General features: G+C 35.1%; 1 protein-coding gene across 1 annotated transcript in view; it reads left to right on the forward strand.

The window, feature by feature from the left end:
- Nucleotides 1-16,219, forward strand: part of KCNT2 (potassium sodium-activated channel subfamily T member 2) — a 379,130-nt gene that overhangs the window by 330,917 nt on the left and 31,994 nt on the right. Inside the window, exons 23-24 of the mRNA XM_061185285.1 lie at nucleotides 95-178; nucleotides 1,082-1,210. Coding sequence (XP_061041268.1) covers nucleotides 95-178; nucleotides 1,082-1,210 — 213 coding nt within the window. The remainder of the gene's footprint in view (nucleotides 1-94; nucleotides 179-1,081; nucleotides 1,211-16,219) is intronic.

A 16,219-nucleotide genomic window follows, 5' to 3' on the forward strand; every position in this document is an offset into this window, starting at 1 on the left:
GAAATAACCTTTAAGATGTGATAAGATGTTCATGCTCTAAGCTATTCTATGTATTTCCTACACACAATAAATACATATTTTGTTTATATTGCAGTCATTTGTGAAGGACTACATGATTTCTATCACCAGACTTCTGTTGGGATTGGACACTACACCAGGATCGGGGTTTCTTTGCTCTGTAAGTTACTAATCTCTGGTGTAGATAATTCTGACAGGAAATTCTGAAAGCCATCTATAATGTTCTTTGGCTAACTCTTCTATGTCATTTATTAATTTTTTTCTAATATGTGCTCAAAGAATAGCATCCTAGTTTTATTTAATTCCTTAAACAATGTTTAGGGAAAACATTATTTAAATTAATAATACCGAAGATAGCCATTCTGTACAAAATTCAGAACAAAAACAATCCTGAAGGTAGCCGTTCTGTACAAAATTCTAGCAGGTATTTGAGACTGACAGTTTCTGACATAGGATGCTACACTGCCAAGGAAAACAGCGATCATGACATTTAGCCTCTCTGTTTTATAAATAAGTGTACTATGCCTAAGTGTATTTAATGAAGTGTCTTGCTAACAAATTCAAATTCATGATTAGCAAAGAGAGACCAGCACTTATGCCTCCTGTCTGTGAGTCCTGTGCTTCATACTATTACACATCTTCCTCAGTATGGGTACTAGTAGAACCTTGGATGGACAATTCGTTTTTGTGCTGGAGTGTCCTTTGCACTTCAAGATTTGTAACATCAGCAGACCCTGTCCACTGAGGTTATTGCAACATTCAAACAAGTCTTTACAGGTTTTCCAACAATTCCCAATCAATTACCAGTGATATTGCCCACGTACATGGGACTAATACAATGCCATGCTGCCACAAATGGAGCAGTTGGTTTCTTAAGTTTGGGTGAACCCCGGGGATAAGGCTGAGATGGAATGTAATAAAAAACTTCAATACATGTATAAGCACTTATGAAATGTCACTTTGAGATTTCAAAATATCAATAAAATCTACCTTTAAAGAGTGAAAAATTACCATTGGGTTATTTCTTAAAAATTTGATATGTAAATAATTCATATGATTGTAGATGAAAATCACCGAGGATGACTTATGGATCAGGACTTATGCCAGACTGTATCAGAAGTTATGTTCTTCTACCGGAGATGTTCCCATTGGAATCTACAGGACTGAATCTCAAAAACTTACTACATCTGAGGTTTGGAAATATCAAAATATTCCTGTCTTAATGTTTAATCTTATTGAATACTGCTATTCTTAAGCCTAGAAACTTATTTCTGAAATATGTCATTAAATTATGTAAATTATGTCAGGAATTTCATAAAATACTGTTGGCTAAAGGACTGTTTTAGAGTTTGTGAACTTTGGGCTCTGAATGTCTTTTGTAGGTTTTCAGGAAGTAAGTTAATTCTAAGTAACCTTTGGATACATAAGAAAAGTTCTCAGGGCAAGCAAACTAGTTTTCTAATATAATCTTCAACTCCACATATTAGCATTTGGAAAGAGGGAAAACAAAGATAAGTTAGGAAGCATAAAACTCACATTTTTCAAACTCTAGGTTGAGGACTACTTTGAAGCTAAGAAAAAACTCTAGGATCAGTGCCAGACCCTCCCAGAGGAAAGCTCAGTAATTATAAAAGCAAACTAGAGCCTATTAAAATGGAACAGAATTTCTGATGCCTGCATATGACCAAAAACATATTCACATTTTAATTTGGTCACACTATGTGGTTCCAACTTACGGTTTATATTCTTGAAATATTTTTTCTTCTTCAGATACCTCAAAGTTATTCAAGATTTTGGTTAACCATTTCTTTCTTTGGTCTTATGCAAAATAGAACCTCAACTATGAGGCTCAGATTAATTACATGCATTTTAATAGTCATGTAATCATTACACCAGCTTGTGATTAAAATCAGTGAATCCATGTGTGGAAAAGAAGAGCTTTATAAGAAGCATAAGGGTAATGGAGTAGATTTTTATTTTCTTGATATAATTTATAGTTTGACATTTAAGTAAGTGATATTGAGGCCAGAAGAAGATAGTTCAGTTTTTCTGAGATGCTCTTTAGTGGTTTCACTGCAGCTTCAGAGGTGCTAAAAGAAGCTTTATTGCCAACTCTGCTACTGAATCTGAGTTTGTCATTGGCTGTGGTCCCCGTGGTTCACACCACAAAGAGCAAGACAAAATCAGAGAAAATCAGGAATGATTGATGGGAGAAACATACCAGAAAGTTAAATGTGTAAGACACCTTAGCCAGATATGCCTAAAATTTAAAGTACACTGCATCCAAAAAATTATTATTTGATGAAAGGTTAAGAGAAAAAAAGTGCTTTCACACCTAAGCAATTAACCATTTCTTATTTGAACTTGATAAGAGCAAAGAAGATTTTCACACAGCAGCATACTATCCTGTTTTTATCTTATAATATGGACTTTGTGAATTTGAACATGGTAAATTCTGCCCTTGGTCAAGTTCATATCCATGTTCAGTCATTTTGTATTATTAAGGGATGTTGTTGTATGCTGTTTACAGTACAGATAGGGAAGGAGTAATTGAGTATTTGTACTGTCATCAAGGAGTATTTAACATTACATTTTGGTCAGTTCTTCCTATCACAACCCAGCAAAATGTTTATAAACCCCCAACCCTTTAGCTTATATTAAAAGCACACATCCTTGGAAAAATAAAAGGATACTGGGTTAAATGAGGATAATACCTGTTGTCTTCCTATGCTGAATTCAGTTCATCTTCTGGAACACATATTTTTGTTTAGATTTTATATTCTGCCTATTATAGAAAAAAAAGGCAATTTAAATAATTAAAGATAAAAATAGGACCTTCAAGCACTTTTACAGCAAAATATATTAATAGGGGCAGAGAAATTAATGCTACTTTACATCTAAAATGAAGTGACTGCTACAGTTGAAAAGGAGTTCTACGTTTATTTTCCTGGCAAATAAGGCAAAAATAGAACTGTTGAGTTTTATAATAATTGTCGTTTGATACACAAAAGGATGTAAGTTCATCTAGAGAAAGATTTGTTTTTCCTGATCACTGTTAAAAGAATGAGTATATTATGTGCTTCCTTATTTAAGACATTGAATATTTAGAGATATTTAAGAGATAAATAACATGATGAACATTATCTATCTTTAATTATAGTTTTGCAAGATGCAAAAGTACCAATAAGGTGAATATCCCTTAAGTCGATGTTCTATGTTTTTTTTTTTTTAAAGAGGGGAACATGAATTCAGTATTAACTCAGTAAAGACATTGGGTTTTGTACAAAGAGGAAAACATTCTCTTTCTCCTGATTATATAAAAACACAGAATAAGAGCTTAGTGGATCTAATGAAATGAAAGAGTGGCTCATACATTCCACCATCTCTCTCAAATTTCAAATGGTTCGAGAATACTCAAGTGTTAGAATTCAAATAATTTATCGTTGTCCAAAATGCCAATCTTTCTCTTACTTTAATTAAAGAAGGACACCAGGGCTTCCCTGGTGGCGCAGTGGTTGAGAGTCCACCTGCCAATGCAGGAGACACGGGTTCAAGCCCTGGTCCGGGAAGTTCCCACATGCCGCGGAGCAACTAAGCCCGTGTGTCACAACTACTGAAGCCCGCGTGCCACAACCACTGAAGCCCGCGTGCTACAACCGCTGAAGCCCGCGTGCCTAGAGCCCGTGCTCTGCAACACGAGAAGCCACCGCAATGAGAAGCCCGCGCACTGCAGCGAAGAGTAGCCCTCGCTCGCCGCAACTAGAGAAAGCCTGCGTGCAGTGGCGAAGACCCAACGCAGCCAAAAATAAATAAATAAAAAGAAAAAAATTAAGAAAAAAAAAAAAAGCACACCAGATTTCAGGAGGTAGAAACTTCATTCAATAATTAGAATTGAAACATCTGACATCTTCTCTCTTAGATGGTTCACAGGTCCTCGTTCTCCCTAACAGCTCGCAGGGCTGTGTTGCTGTCCCTCACCCCGCAGGGGCGGTTTGAAAGGTGCCTCTGTGAAGAGGGTACACAGATGGGCTGTGGACTGGGAGACAGGGCACGTTTGCAGGCATTAGAACCGCAGTGAGTTCACAGAGCTAAGTGCAAAGGTACAATCTGTGTCCTTTACCCTTCAACAGCAGATTGAAGAGTCTTCCCCAGGGAATCTGACCAAGCCACGTGAACGGCCTAATGATACAGACACGGGAGAGCCTCCAGGTCAACAATCTAGTCAGGGGACCATGAAACTCACACTAAAAACACCCCACCCAGAGCTGTCAATCAATTTATTAGCCCTATACTCTTTATATAAGAAGACAACCCAAAATTCCCTATTTCAGAGAATAGAATGAAATAGAGATACCAAAGTAAACAAACAGAAAGAAAAAACTGAACTTGTAGGAAAGACAGATCACTGAGGGAAAAGAAAATATAAAACATAAAATATAATAAAGACTTCTACTCCTAACTGTTTACCCAAGAGAAATGAAAATATATCCATACAAAGACTTGCACATGAATGTTCTCGGCAGCATTATTCATAATAGCCAAAAATTAGAAACAACCTAAATGTCCTTCAGCTAGTGAACAGATAGTCAAAATGTGATATAGCCATACAATGGAGTACAATTTAGCAATAAAAAGAAACAAAATACTTATATGTGCTGTGACTTGGATAAACCTCAAAAACATTATGTCAAGTGGGAGAATACAGACTCAAGAGACCACATATTGTATGACTCCAAGTATGTGAAATGTCAAAAAAGGTGAATGTATGCAGACAGAAAGTAGGTTAGTGATTGCCTAAGACAGGGGGAGGTGGAGGGAATGGAGAGTAACAGTTAATGAACATGATGGGACTTACTGGGGTGATGGAAATATTCTAAAATTTTTTTATGGTGTTGGTTGTACAACTTGGGAAATTTACTAAAATATCCTTGAATTTTACACTTGAAGTGGGTGAATCATAGGATATGTCAAATATGGATTAGGGAAGTTCTATATTGAAAAGCTATAATTAATATTATTAGAAAGATAAGATATTGTAAGGATAAAAGATGAATAGGAAGCTGTATTTTAAAGGAACATTCAGAATAAAAAGGAACTCTTGGGGATTGGTAGTACATGAGCAGAAGTGAAAAAGTTTGTACCATAAAACTGAGAAAACCACCAAGAAACTAGAGCAAAAATTCAGACATGGAAAATAGTAAAGATAAGATAAAATTAGAGAACTAGTCCAGGAGGTCTAAGAGTCTAAGATCTGAATTTTAAGACTTCCCTAAAGAGGAAATGAAGCAAATTGAAGAAATATCAGTTTAATAACTTAATAATAATCCTAGAACAGAACATGTGCCAAATGGGAAGGGTCACCAGAGGCCCACCACAGTGAATAAAATAGGCTCACACTAAAGCACAGCGTCATAAAATTTCAGAACACTGAAGGAAAAGAGAAGATCTTAAAAGAGATGGGAGAGAAAACCAAAGGGTAGGTCACATTCAAAGTATTTCTTTGGATTTCTCAACCAGCAACACTACAAGCCAAAAGACAATGGAACAGTGCCCTCGAGATTTTGAGGGAATATTATTTCTAAACTAGAATTCCATATTCAGACAAAACTACCAAACTTGTGTTAGGGTAGGATTAATCATATTTCAACATTTTCTCCAAACATATGCTCCCATGCCTGCTTTCTAAGGAAATTACTTCCACCAAAATGAATGAGTAAACTGAGGAAGTAATCATGTATGCAAAGAAACCAGACATTTTATGGAAACCTGGCAACAAGTATGAGGCCAAGGCAAAAGTCAGGAAGGTGATGAAAGGACCACCAGGCAAGAAGTGCAACCTGGAGCAGGTCAGAAAGCTTCAGAAAATTTTTCTTTTGGAAAATGAAAGCCGTAGGATACATGATGCATCTCACTGTCTTAAAGAAAGATTAGACAATTGCCAAAGAGTTCAGGATGGATTACCAAATACAAATCTAATGAAGCAATTAATAAAATTAATTAATTAACTCTAGGAATACAACAATATCACCACCACCAACATCAAAAAATTATGCAGGCAATGAATAGTAACCACATTCCCCATGTATTTCACCTGTAAATTGTAGTCATAATATGCCCTGAATTTTGATCTAACCAAAATTACACTTCAGCCATTTTGAAATGCTGGGATATGGCAATGGTGGGTGGAAAAGATAGTTACTCTCTCTTCTTCCAGAGTGAGAAGTCAATAGATAAAAGTAGAAACTGACAAAAAAATTAAGAAATGACAGTCAAGCATGTTATATAGCGACACAAAGATAAGGACCTACATGTCTAGCTAAAAGAGGTAAAAGTAGCTGGGTCCTACGAGAGGAAAATAAAAGAGATCATGGTGGGAGCTGCTATTTTTCAAAACAAACCATAACATTTTCTGACTATTTAAACTATGTATGTATAACTAATAAAAACAACTGCTAAATTTCTAGCTGTAAAATTTCATTTTCAGACTCACTCATTGATCGTTTCTTCAGTTTATGCTTTTAAATATTCAATTCTATTCTATTCAATTCTATTCAAAATATATTAAATATTTTAAATTTAATGCCAACATTTCATATAAGAATGTAGGAGGGATAAACTAATATAAAAAATCTAGGTCTTGCTTCCTTGTTTTTTCATGGAGTTGAAAAAAATACATTTTAAAGGCAGATGCAGGTTTTCGTGCCACATCATTTCCTAATCTGACTTCAGTATCTTCCCATATTTGGTGTACAGAGAAAAAAGTTAAATTATGTCACTGCTTTGGCTGTGGGAGGAGGGGAAGCACCAAATCCTTTTGCAGATGTCTTTGCAAAGACACGTGATGATTAAAAAATACACATAGTTAAAATCATGAAATTTATAAAAGCCCTGGCACACTTACTCAGTTTTTTCCTTGTGGGCTATAAATGGGTGCAAGGAGGATTCATACAAAGACAAACATACAGTGGGAGTGTGTACAGGGACTGGAAAATCAGTCCGTGGAGAGTAGGGTACAGCTGGATCAGCCCCTTTTCACCTAATTGTACAACACCAAGCCGGAATAGACCACTCTCTACATGTCTATTTCAGGGAATTTTTACAAATACCACACTCTCCTGGTTCAAAAAATAAATAGAGGATCAACAAGGACTCCTGCGTCTCTTGGGGACAAAGGAGAACAGTATTTCTGTCCACAATATTTTCTCCATAATTCTCAAATTCAAAAAGCTTACTAAACTGATTTGGTGGCAAAACCTCACTTTTAACTGTTCTGAGATTTTTCATAATACTTACTTATTCCCCTTAAAATGAATATTCATGTTTTTCATTACAGAAGTGTTTTTATTATAAAATGCTACCCAAGACCCTCCGAAGGTATTACCTACTATTCAGTATATGATACTTTCCAAAATCTGAAAACTTCTGAATGAATAAAAATATTTATTCTCATTTTTTGGTAAGAAAATGTGAAACTGTATTTGCCTTCAGTTTTCCAGTGTACTGAAAATCACATTTTCTTGAAATGAACTATGACCAGTGAAAATTTTACTAGAAATTAGAAAGAGATCATTTTAAAGCACATTAAAATACCAACATCTTTACAGTATAACCAATAAATTTGTGGAATATGTTACTCTGTTGTTCACCTTCATCGTCAATAAATCCTATATTTTTAAAAAATGTGCATAGGTAATAGTTAACCATCTACCAACCATTAACTTTTTACAATTAAATTGGATGCACGTATCTTCGAATTATGGTTTTCTCCAGATGTATGCCCAAGAGTGGGATTGCTGGGTCATATGGTAGCTCTATTTTTAGTTTTTAAGGAACCTCCATACTGTTCTCCATAGTGGCTGTATCAATTTACATTCCCACCAACAGTAAGGGAGGGTTCCCTTAAATTGGAAAGTAATATTTTAAATGTATTATTAAAATTAAAGTTTTTATTTTATAAAATCACATTAATACAATGATTTTAGTAAGGATTTAGATAAAATAGTTTTGAAACTCAGGCTGCCCGTTCTCTGCATTTATTCACTCACTCATTGGGCCAAGTGTTAAGAATCTGCAGACAAATAATTTCAAGGAGCCTATATTCATATATTTATTATGCATTTTTTATATTTGTAACAATAGTGAGAATGCTAGATAATGGGTTAGACTTGAGTTATATTACACCAAAGAATATAATTGAAAATTTCACTTCTACCTTTTGAGGAATGAAGATATTATTCCTCAGAACTGAAGAACAAGATAGCATGATTTTTATAACCCCTAAATATTTAGGGTTTATATGTTGACTGGGCAGATCAATTTTTAGCCTCTGTAGCCTATGTGAAAACTAAGACTATTTCTATAAAGTTACTTAAATGTATACATAGAGGTGAAAAAACAATCTTATTATAAGGTCTAAAATTTTTTAAATAGTACAGCTATTAATACCAATAGTGATTATTGAATATCAATGATTATGTCAGTATCCTCTCATGAATATAGCACTTTCATAAGCTCTTATCAATTGTTTTATTTTCTATTAGCACCACATTAACTTTCTATCAAATCTTAAAAAGACGATTTTAGAAAAAAAAATCTAACAAGAACAAGTTTCCAGCAAATTTTTTAAATATTAGCTTATTCTTTACCTAATTTTATTCAAAAGTGCTATGATAAATAATCAAACACATAATTAGATGATGTGTTCTGTGGTATCTGTCATATACTGTCCTGTTGCTGATTGGTTTGTGTATGTATTGTTTAGTCATTGTTTAAACTGTATTTTGTGTGTTTCTTTTTCCCTCGCTTTGTGTCAGTGTCGAGAAATAGCATCACAAGTAAGTATTTTGTTTGTCTCCCTTTCCTCAAATTGTCTAATATATTAATTCAGTTATTAAATGAAAAGAATATTAAAGATTGAATTCAATATTTCAGATTTTAAAAGAAAACAAGTAAGCTGAAATGCTTTTAAATACTCTATTTTCAAGTTAGTGTATTTATATTTCCCTAATATGATTCCAAATTTTACCTGTTTGTCTTCAAATTATGTGTATGTGTTAATCCAATCACATATTTTACTGTGTGGTGTCATTACCAGCTAGTCACTTACTGGCTGTAGATTGTCCTCAAGGGAGCTGCCACCTTCAATGCAATCAGCTGGTACTGAAAGGGAATGGGGGTCTTGATATAAAACATACCTTTAGTTTGCTTCTTATGTAGGCTGGACCCCCTAGAAATGGTTATGGGAACAACAGGACCTGTGATGGATTCCTCTGGGACACTTTTTAATGCTGAATTTATTCTTTAATAGCTTTACTTGATTGTCATGAAGAAGCCATCACTTTAATGTTTGATATTATTAACCTGTGATAATCATTGATTTACTACAATAAAAAAATTCTTAATAATACATTATGTATGTTTACATACACTTCTTATATTCCTGAAACCTTGATGTTATCTTCATGTGATTTGCATTTTTAATTTTATTTTCCATTTTCTTCATGTAAATCACGATAAATAATTGTCATTATGGCCTTAGTACTTAACACAAACTCCCAAGCATTAAATAGAATTAAAGAAACTATTACAAATATAAACATTTTCAACTTTAAAAATTGCATTTTGAATGTCAAAGCAGTGGTACCATTCAGCCCACTGGGAGAACACAGTCACAAGTGTAAAAGTTGTGTGCCAAAATTACCAACCAAAGGTACGAGTCTGTTTTTGAGCTTGTTGAATTTTGGAGAGAAGTTCTATATTATCATAATACCCAACATTTTGACAGAGTGACTGTTGTTTTCTCTACATCATAGATTTGAATCCATGTAATAAATGCAAATTCTGTTTATTAAATTATTTTGAACATCCTAAATTATTTAAGGTTTCATAAGCTCTAGCTTTATTATATTTTTAACTATTCTAATTTTGTTTTCCCATATATGTATTCTTTTGGAATTTACTAAATATTTACTAAGGAGGCTTCACTTTGGGCTGTAAGAATAATGTTTTAGTTGCTTTCTGACCTTTTTCACATGATGGTACATAGAAAATAGTAACGTTTGTTTAGCATGAAGCTGCTCAGGGCTTCCAGCTACCACCACAGGTGGTGCAAATTAAAGTTCTAGTTCAATGCAGAACACAGCTCTGGCACATGCAAGGTTTGGGGAGCTCGTCTTAGGGTTCTTACGGTTGCTTTATTAGAATATGTTTTGTAATTCTTTGAGCTCAAATGAGATCAAACATATATTTCTAAAATTTTAAATTTGTACCAGCATTTGACCTGACCTGATTCACAAATAAAATTTAATTTTATTTATAATGAACTGGCAGACATTATTTCAGGAAGTATTTTAGGAACATGTCACAAGCCAAGTTGCTTCACTTTGCCTCTCCTAAAGGCTTTCTAGGGCGTGAGTCCAGACCTGGTCCACAGTGGTAGAAACACTAGTTACTGGTCACACTATGTCCCAGTAAGAACAAAGTTTTCATTGGTTAAAAAACTTTATAGCTTCATGTTTGAAAGTAGAGTTAATTTTTTAAATGTAGGTTTTAGCTCTATTGTAGTTTTCCATGTTGATTCAAAGTGTTGTTCTTCACTTTTTATTCAGATGTCAACCTTCACTGTCTCCTCTTTTTTCTAACTTACCATTTCAGATGCAGAAAATCAAAGGTTTGGCTCATTTCTGACTTTTCGTTGCCAATTACAAGTTGACTCATAACTTTTTTCCTCTGATTGCTTTCTTTCTCATAGTTACCATTCTAGGTCTCAAAATCCTCCAGTCAATTCCCTATATAAATAAACTGTCTTCCCTTTAATTTGCTAGGAAGTTTGAGTCTTCCAATATAAGTATCCTTCTCACAATCCTTTTTATGAAGAAAAAGCTCTAATTGTACTTTAGATATTAAAATATGCTTATCCTTGTAATTCCAGTTTTTTCTTGTACAATTTCCATCCTTTCCACCTCTAGTTTTGTTTTGTTTTGTTTTTTTCTCTCTCCCTTCAAATATGTTCAGGTTTCCCCAAATCTCAAGAAATTTTTCTCCTTTTTTTCTGTTTTTTCTTATTTTACTCTTGCTGTTAAACTCTCAGAAGACTTCATGTATGCTGTCCATTCTATTACTTATCTCCCAGTTTTTCCCCCACTACTTTATCAATACTGTTCTTCAATTATTAAAAATCTCTTTTAGCCAAAATCATTGGCATTTTAAATTAGTTGTAATTTGTTTAAGCACTGTAGAAACTTTAACAGGGTTCATTATCTCTTACATCTTAAAATTCTCTTATCCTTAGTTTTCATATCATGAATTACTCCTATTTTCCCTGTTTTCGCTGGTTTATTTCTTTTTCCCCTTTTTTGCTGTTCAGTTTCTGCCTATAACAGCTCATTTTAGATGCTGCTACTGTGATCTTCCATCTGAAGGTTTGTCTAATCTCCTGTCTCAGGATTGGCTCTAGAACGCAGGACCCCAAGGAGAGGCAGCGATCACCTTCACCTCCTACCCTAGGATGGGGCTTCATCTTTAGATTCCAGAAAGTACTCCATTATCTACCTAAGGGTGGGCTAAACTTCACTGCAGGTCATCTCTCCCAGAGCATTAATCTTGATCCCTGAACAATGCTAAGCGCTTTCTTGTTTTATTTAATCTGCCCAGCAAGTTAATATGGAAGATGATATTATTCCCATTTGTAAATGAGCAGAGACTTAGACACATTAACTTGATAAAATAAAAACTTAGGAAGTAGCAGACCTGGATTTGAACTTTATCACTTTCTGACATCAGAGCCTGTTTTTTTAATCACTAGTTTTCGCTGTAGGAGCTTCTACCAATTTCTGGCCACCTCTCTCTTTTCCACCATCTGCTTTGAGATCCCAAAGTGCTTTGTTTGGGAATCAACATGGGAATTGCCACTTGAACCAAAACTGGGGATTTACCAAAGCTGTATGTATAGTCTTTCCTCTTTTCAACACATGGCTTTGTAGCACTCAATGTATCTTGTGGTTTCAGTGATTACTTTGAGGTTGAGGGATGGCAAATTTTTGTTCTCTGCCCTCCCTGTTCTAATTCCTAAACATGAAGAACAAACTCATTATCTGCCAGATACTTCCTGTCTTATAATCTTCCAGAATTACAGATATTTACTGAGCACCACCAAGGTCCAGATGTTCTCATCTAGGTGCTTGGAATGAGTCAGTAAACATGCCAGAAAGATTTCTCAGAAAGTGGACATGAACATTTCATGCCTATTCTTGGATTTAATTACTTCTGGGTGGATTCACAATATCCAAATTCTCTTCCCTTCAGTGTCTTGCTTAATACACACAGATTAACGATGCCTCATCGTGGATGTTTGATGCCTGTCATACCAAGTCAATTGCTTGTTGCCGAATTTTAAGTTCCTATATTCTAGCCATTCTTTATTCTCCTCTGTCCCTGTTCCTGGGAAGATTCATTTATTCATTTATTTTGTCTGACCATAAAAGCACTAGACTTGGAACAAGATAATCTATGTTTAAAAGTTGGCTCCTGCTTTTACTAGCTGTGTGTGAACTTGGGCTGTTCTCAACACATAGCAGAGTGGAGGTTGTAGGGAGATTTATTATTATCACTTCATCAGTTAGAAAAAAGGCAGAAATGTGTTAAGTGAATAGTTCATAGTTAATGGCAAACAATTCCGTGCCAGGGTACATAGAGTAACATAGATCTTATCTCATCATTTTTCACTGGTTCTTCATTTTTGAGTGGATAACACTGCTTCAGAAAATGTCTGTGTCAATACACTTAAATTTATAAATGAAATAATAGTAAGTATTCCTGTGATTTGGATAAATACCTTGTAATATTATCAAAAATAGATATATTCACTAACCTCAAGGGCATTCTAATTCATACACTCACACACAGGCACACACACCATGGGTCTCAGCTCACCTGTAATTTTCTTTCACTTTTCTCTTATAAAAATTTGACTCGAATATTTTTAGTCCATTTTATTATTCTTTTTTATAATATTTCCTAGCTCTACTAATTCTTATCTTATTTTCAACGCCAGGAAAGCATTTCTTACTTGCATTATTTACGTACCTTAACTTAAGACTCTCACTGACACGGGACTTCTCTGGCGGTCCAGAGGTTAAGACTCCGAGCTTCCACTGCAGGGGGTGGTGTGGGTTCCATCCCCGGTTGGGGAACTAAGATCCTGCATGCTGTGTGGCTTGGGGGAGGGGGAAAGAGAAAAAAGAGTCTCACTGGCACACTTATTAGCAAGAAGCTATTTAAATGCATCCAATCTATTTGTTTTATTTTAACTACATAGTCATGGCTTTCTGTTCACTTAATATCTTAAACTGCACGACATCATTCTTTCGCTTTACCCTGCCACAGGAAGTAAAGTAAGCCTTCAGTCACAACTTCTTGTTGCATGGGTGCTGGAGTCTACAAAATCAGAACTGAATTGAAAGTTATAAGGTTGATCTAAGCCATCTAGGTCTTAATAAGGGAGTGATGATCGCTCAGCAACAGTATACTTGGATCAATAATACCATTTTATATAGATTCTTTACATAAGAATATAAATATTCATATCTACCAAGTCTTATACCATCGAATCTCTTCCTTAGTTAAGACATTACATATATCATAGAAATTTTCTTTCCACAGTCTCATTTATTCATAACTGTTATATGCTTTAGGGTGGTTCTCAAATGCTGAAAAAGAGAAGAGGACTGTGTGTGTGTGTGTGTGTGTGTAAAATGTTTGGGTATGGCGGAATTGATGCTATACTCATATTGAAATCACTATAATAGTTTTTTATAACTTTATATGCTTAGGTGTTTTCTTCTGTACTGTAAGATTCTGGCGGTGATAGAATGATAGCCCCCTTCACCTACCCTACAGTATGTAGGGTCTACACACACATATACATGTGGTTGAAACCATTGCTTTAGGCTATGTATTCCCATAATTCTAGAAACTTCTAGAAAATGATGAGTGAGAATTGTACTGTGAAGATGACAGAGCTGGCAATGAAACTATGATTCTGATCATGTAAACTATCTGAATGCCTTTCTTGCTGTGTTGAACCTGTGTGCTTAATAAGTACTCTTCCATTTATTGATTTTTTGTTTATAAGTCAAATTTGGAGTTGAAAGCTATTCAGGTGTATAAGAAAATTCTCTACACACACATATATAAGTACGTACAATACGTAAGAACCAAAACATATGTACCCCAAAAGGACGTTTTATGTAGAAAGAAAATATGTTGACGCATTTGGTTATTTCTAGATACAAAATGAATCATTTGGTTAAAGAAAACTGCTTTTTAGTTTTCTTAATGAACTAAAAGTTAATGAGGATGAAATTAGTCTAGATTTGAGCCAGACTTTGATTCTAACCTACCAGACACATATCAACATGAAATACAACAGTCAATATTAAATAACCATTAGAAGAGTGAAGAGATGCCTTGAGACCTACAAAAAACGTAGTTACAAAATGTACAGTAATGATAATTTTGATGCTGATAATATTATTACTTCACCTTAAAAATACATTATTTTTAGGAGAAAATAAATGTTATAGCTTCAGAAAAGATACAAACATTCCACTGTTGCACAGTGAAAGGAGGTCACCTGAGTTCATAAGAAAAACAATGAAAGAAAGTAGTGCTTCCGCATTGATAGAGCTATATGATATAGAAACATGACATCATTAAGGCAATTTCACTGAACACTTAAAATGTATTTCTGAACACCACAACTCAAAAAAGCAATGACTATGTTAGACATATTAACTATTAAATATTTCAAATTGCTATTTAGAAAATTCACTTCTCAAGATCACCAATAATTTCTATAACATACATATATGAGTGGAAGATGCCTAACCTTTTTTAAAAAAAAAAAAACAACTTCCATCATAGGGCAATGCTATGGTCCTAGATAAAGTAATGACCTTTTATAACTTTTCTTCCTCTTCTTCATGTCTCTGTAATGATAGATATTATTTATGACATGTATGTTAGAGCAGCGGTCCCCAACCTTTTTGGCACCAGGGACCGGTTTCGTGGAAGACAATTTTTCCACGGACGGGTCGTGGTGGGGAGATGGTTTGGGCTGTAATGTGAGCGATGGGGAGCGGCTATAAATACAGATGCAGCTTCACGCGCACCCGCCGCTCACCTCCTGCTGTGCGGCCCAGTTCTTCAGACCGGTACCGGTCCACGGCGTGGGGGTTGGTGACCCCTGTGTTAGAGGGAAGAAAAGCTACAGTAGGAACTATTTGACAATATTCATCACCCCTTCCATTCCATGAGAAATACATCTTCCTGGACTCCAAGATAATCCGTTTTTCTACCTCCTCTCATATTCTTAATTTCTCACTTCTCTTCTACTTCATACTCTCCAACTGAGGATATTGAGGTATAAGATTTGAAATTAGGGAATTATCACTAAACCACATCTATCTTTTCATTATTGTATCCCACGTGCCTTGGACAGTGCCTTGCACAAGTGTTCAGTGTATGTTTCTTGAAATCAGACACAGATCTCCTTCTCAACCTGGAGTCATCCTTTCAAATCTACTCAAATTTATATAATTTTCTTTGTACCACATCTGTCATAAATGTTGGCCCTTAATTATCATATTACCCTTAATTTTATGTAACTGTTTATGGATACATGCCTTGTAATTGCTGCTCTGATGGTGTGAGCATGAGACCAAGGAGGAAAGTTTCTTGCACTGGAAGCCCGTAGACAACATAGCTGTTGTGAGTGGTTCAGAGTCTCCAGGAGGTCCTAGAGGAGGCCTCTGCAGTGAAGGAATCTGGGGGTAGAGGCAGAGGAGGGAAAGGTGAAACTAATGCAATTGTCTGTTGTATTGCAATTTGGAGAGAATTTAGAGTCTTTTCTTGTAATGGACCTCATTCAGTGTAGGCCAGTTTGTGAGTAGCAGCATACATGAGCTTTAAAAACATTGTAAATGAGAAATACGTTGTCTCCAGAACCCAAAGGCCTAAAAGTATTAGATTTGTCTTAGTATCGTCGGTACTCACAGATCAATAATTATTTCTCGACAGTGTCAGAGATAGAGAACCCCTTGACTGAGCAAATAATGTCTAGAAATATTCCTAAGTTGAGGGGACCTTGTACTTTGTGTGGGACAGTGGCCCATCCCTGTTCGTGAGCTCCTTTATGAATGTT

Source organism: Eubalaena glacialis, chromosome 3 (genome assembly GCF_028564815.1).
Source record: "Eubalaena glacialis isolate mEubGla1 chromosome 3, mEubGla1.1.hap2.+ XY, whole genome shotgun sequence".
NCBI classification, from domain to species: Eukaryota; Metazoa; Chordata; class Mammalia; order Artiodactyla; family Balaenidae; genus Eubalaena; species Eubalaena glacialis.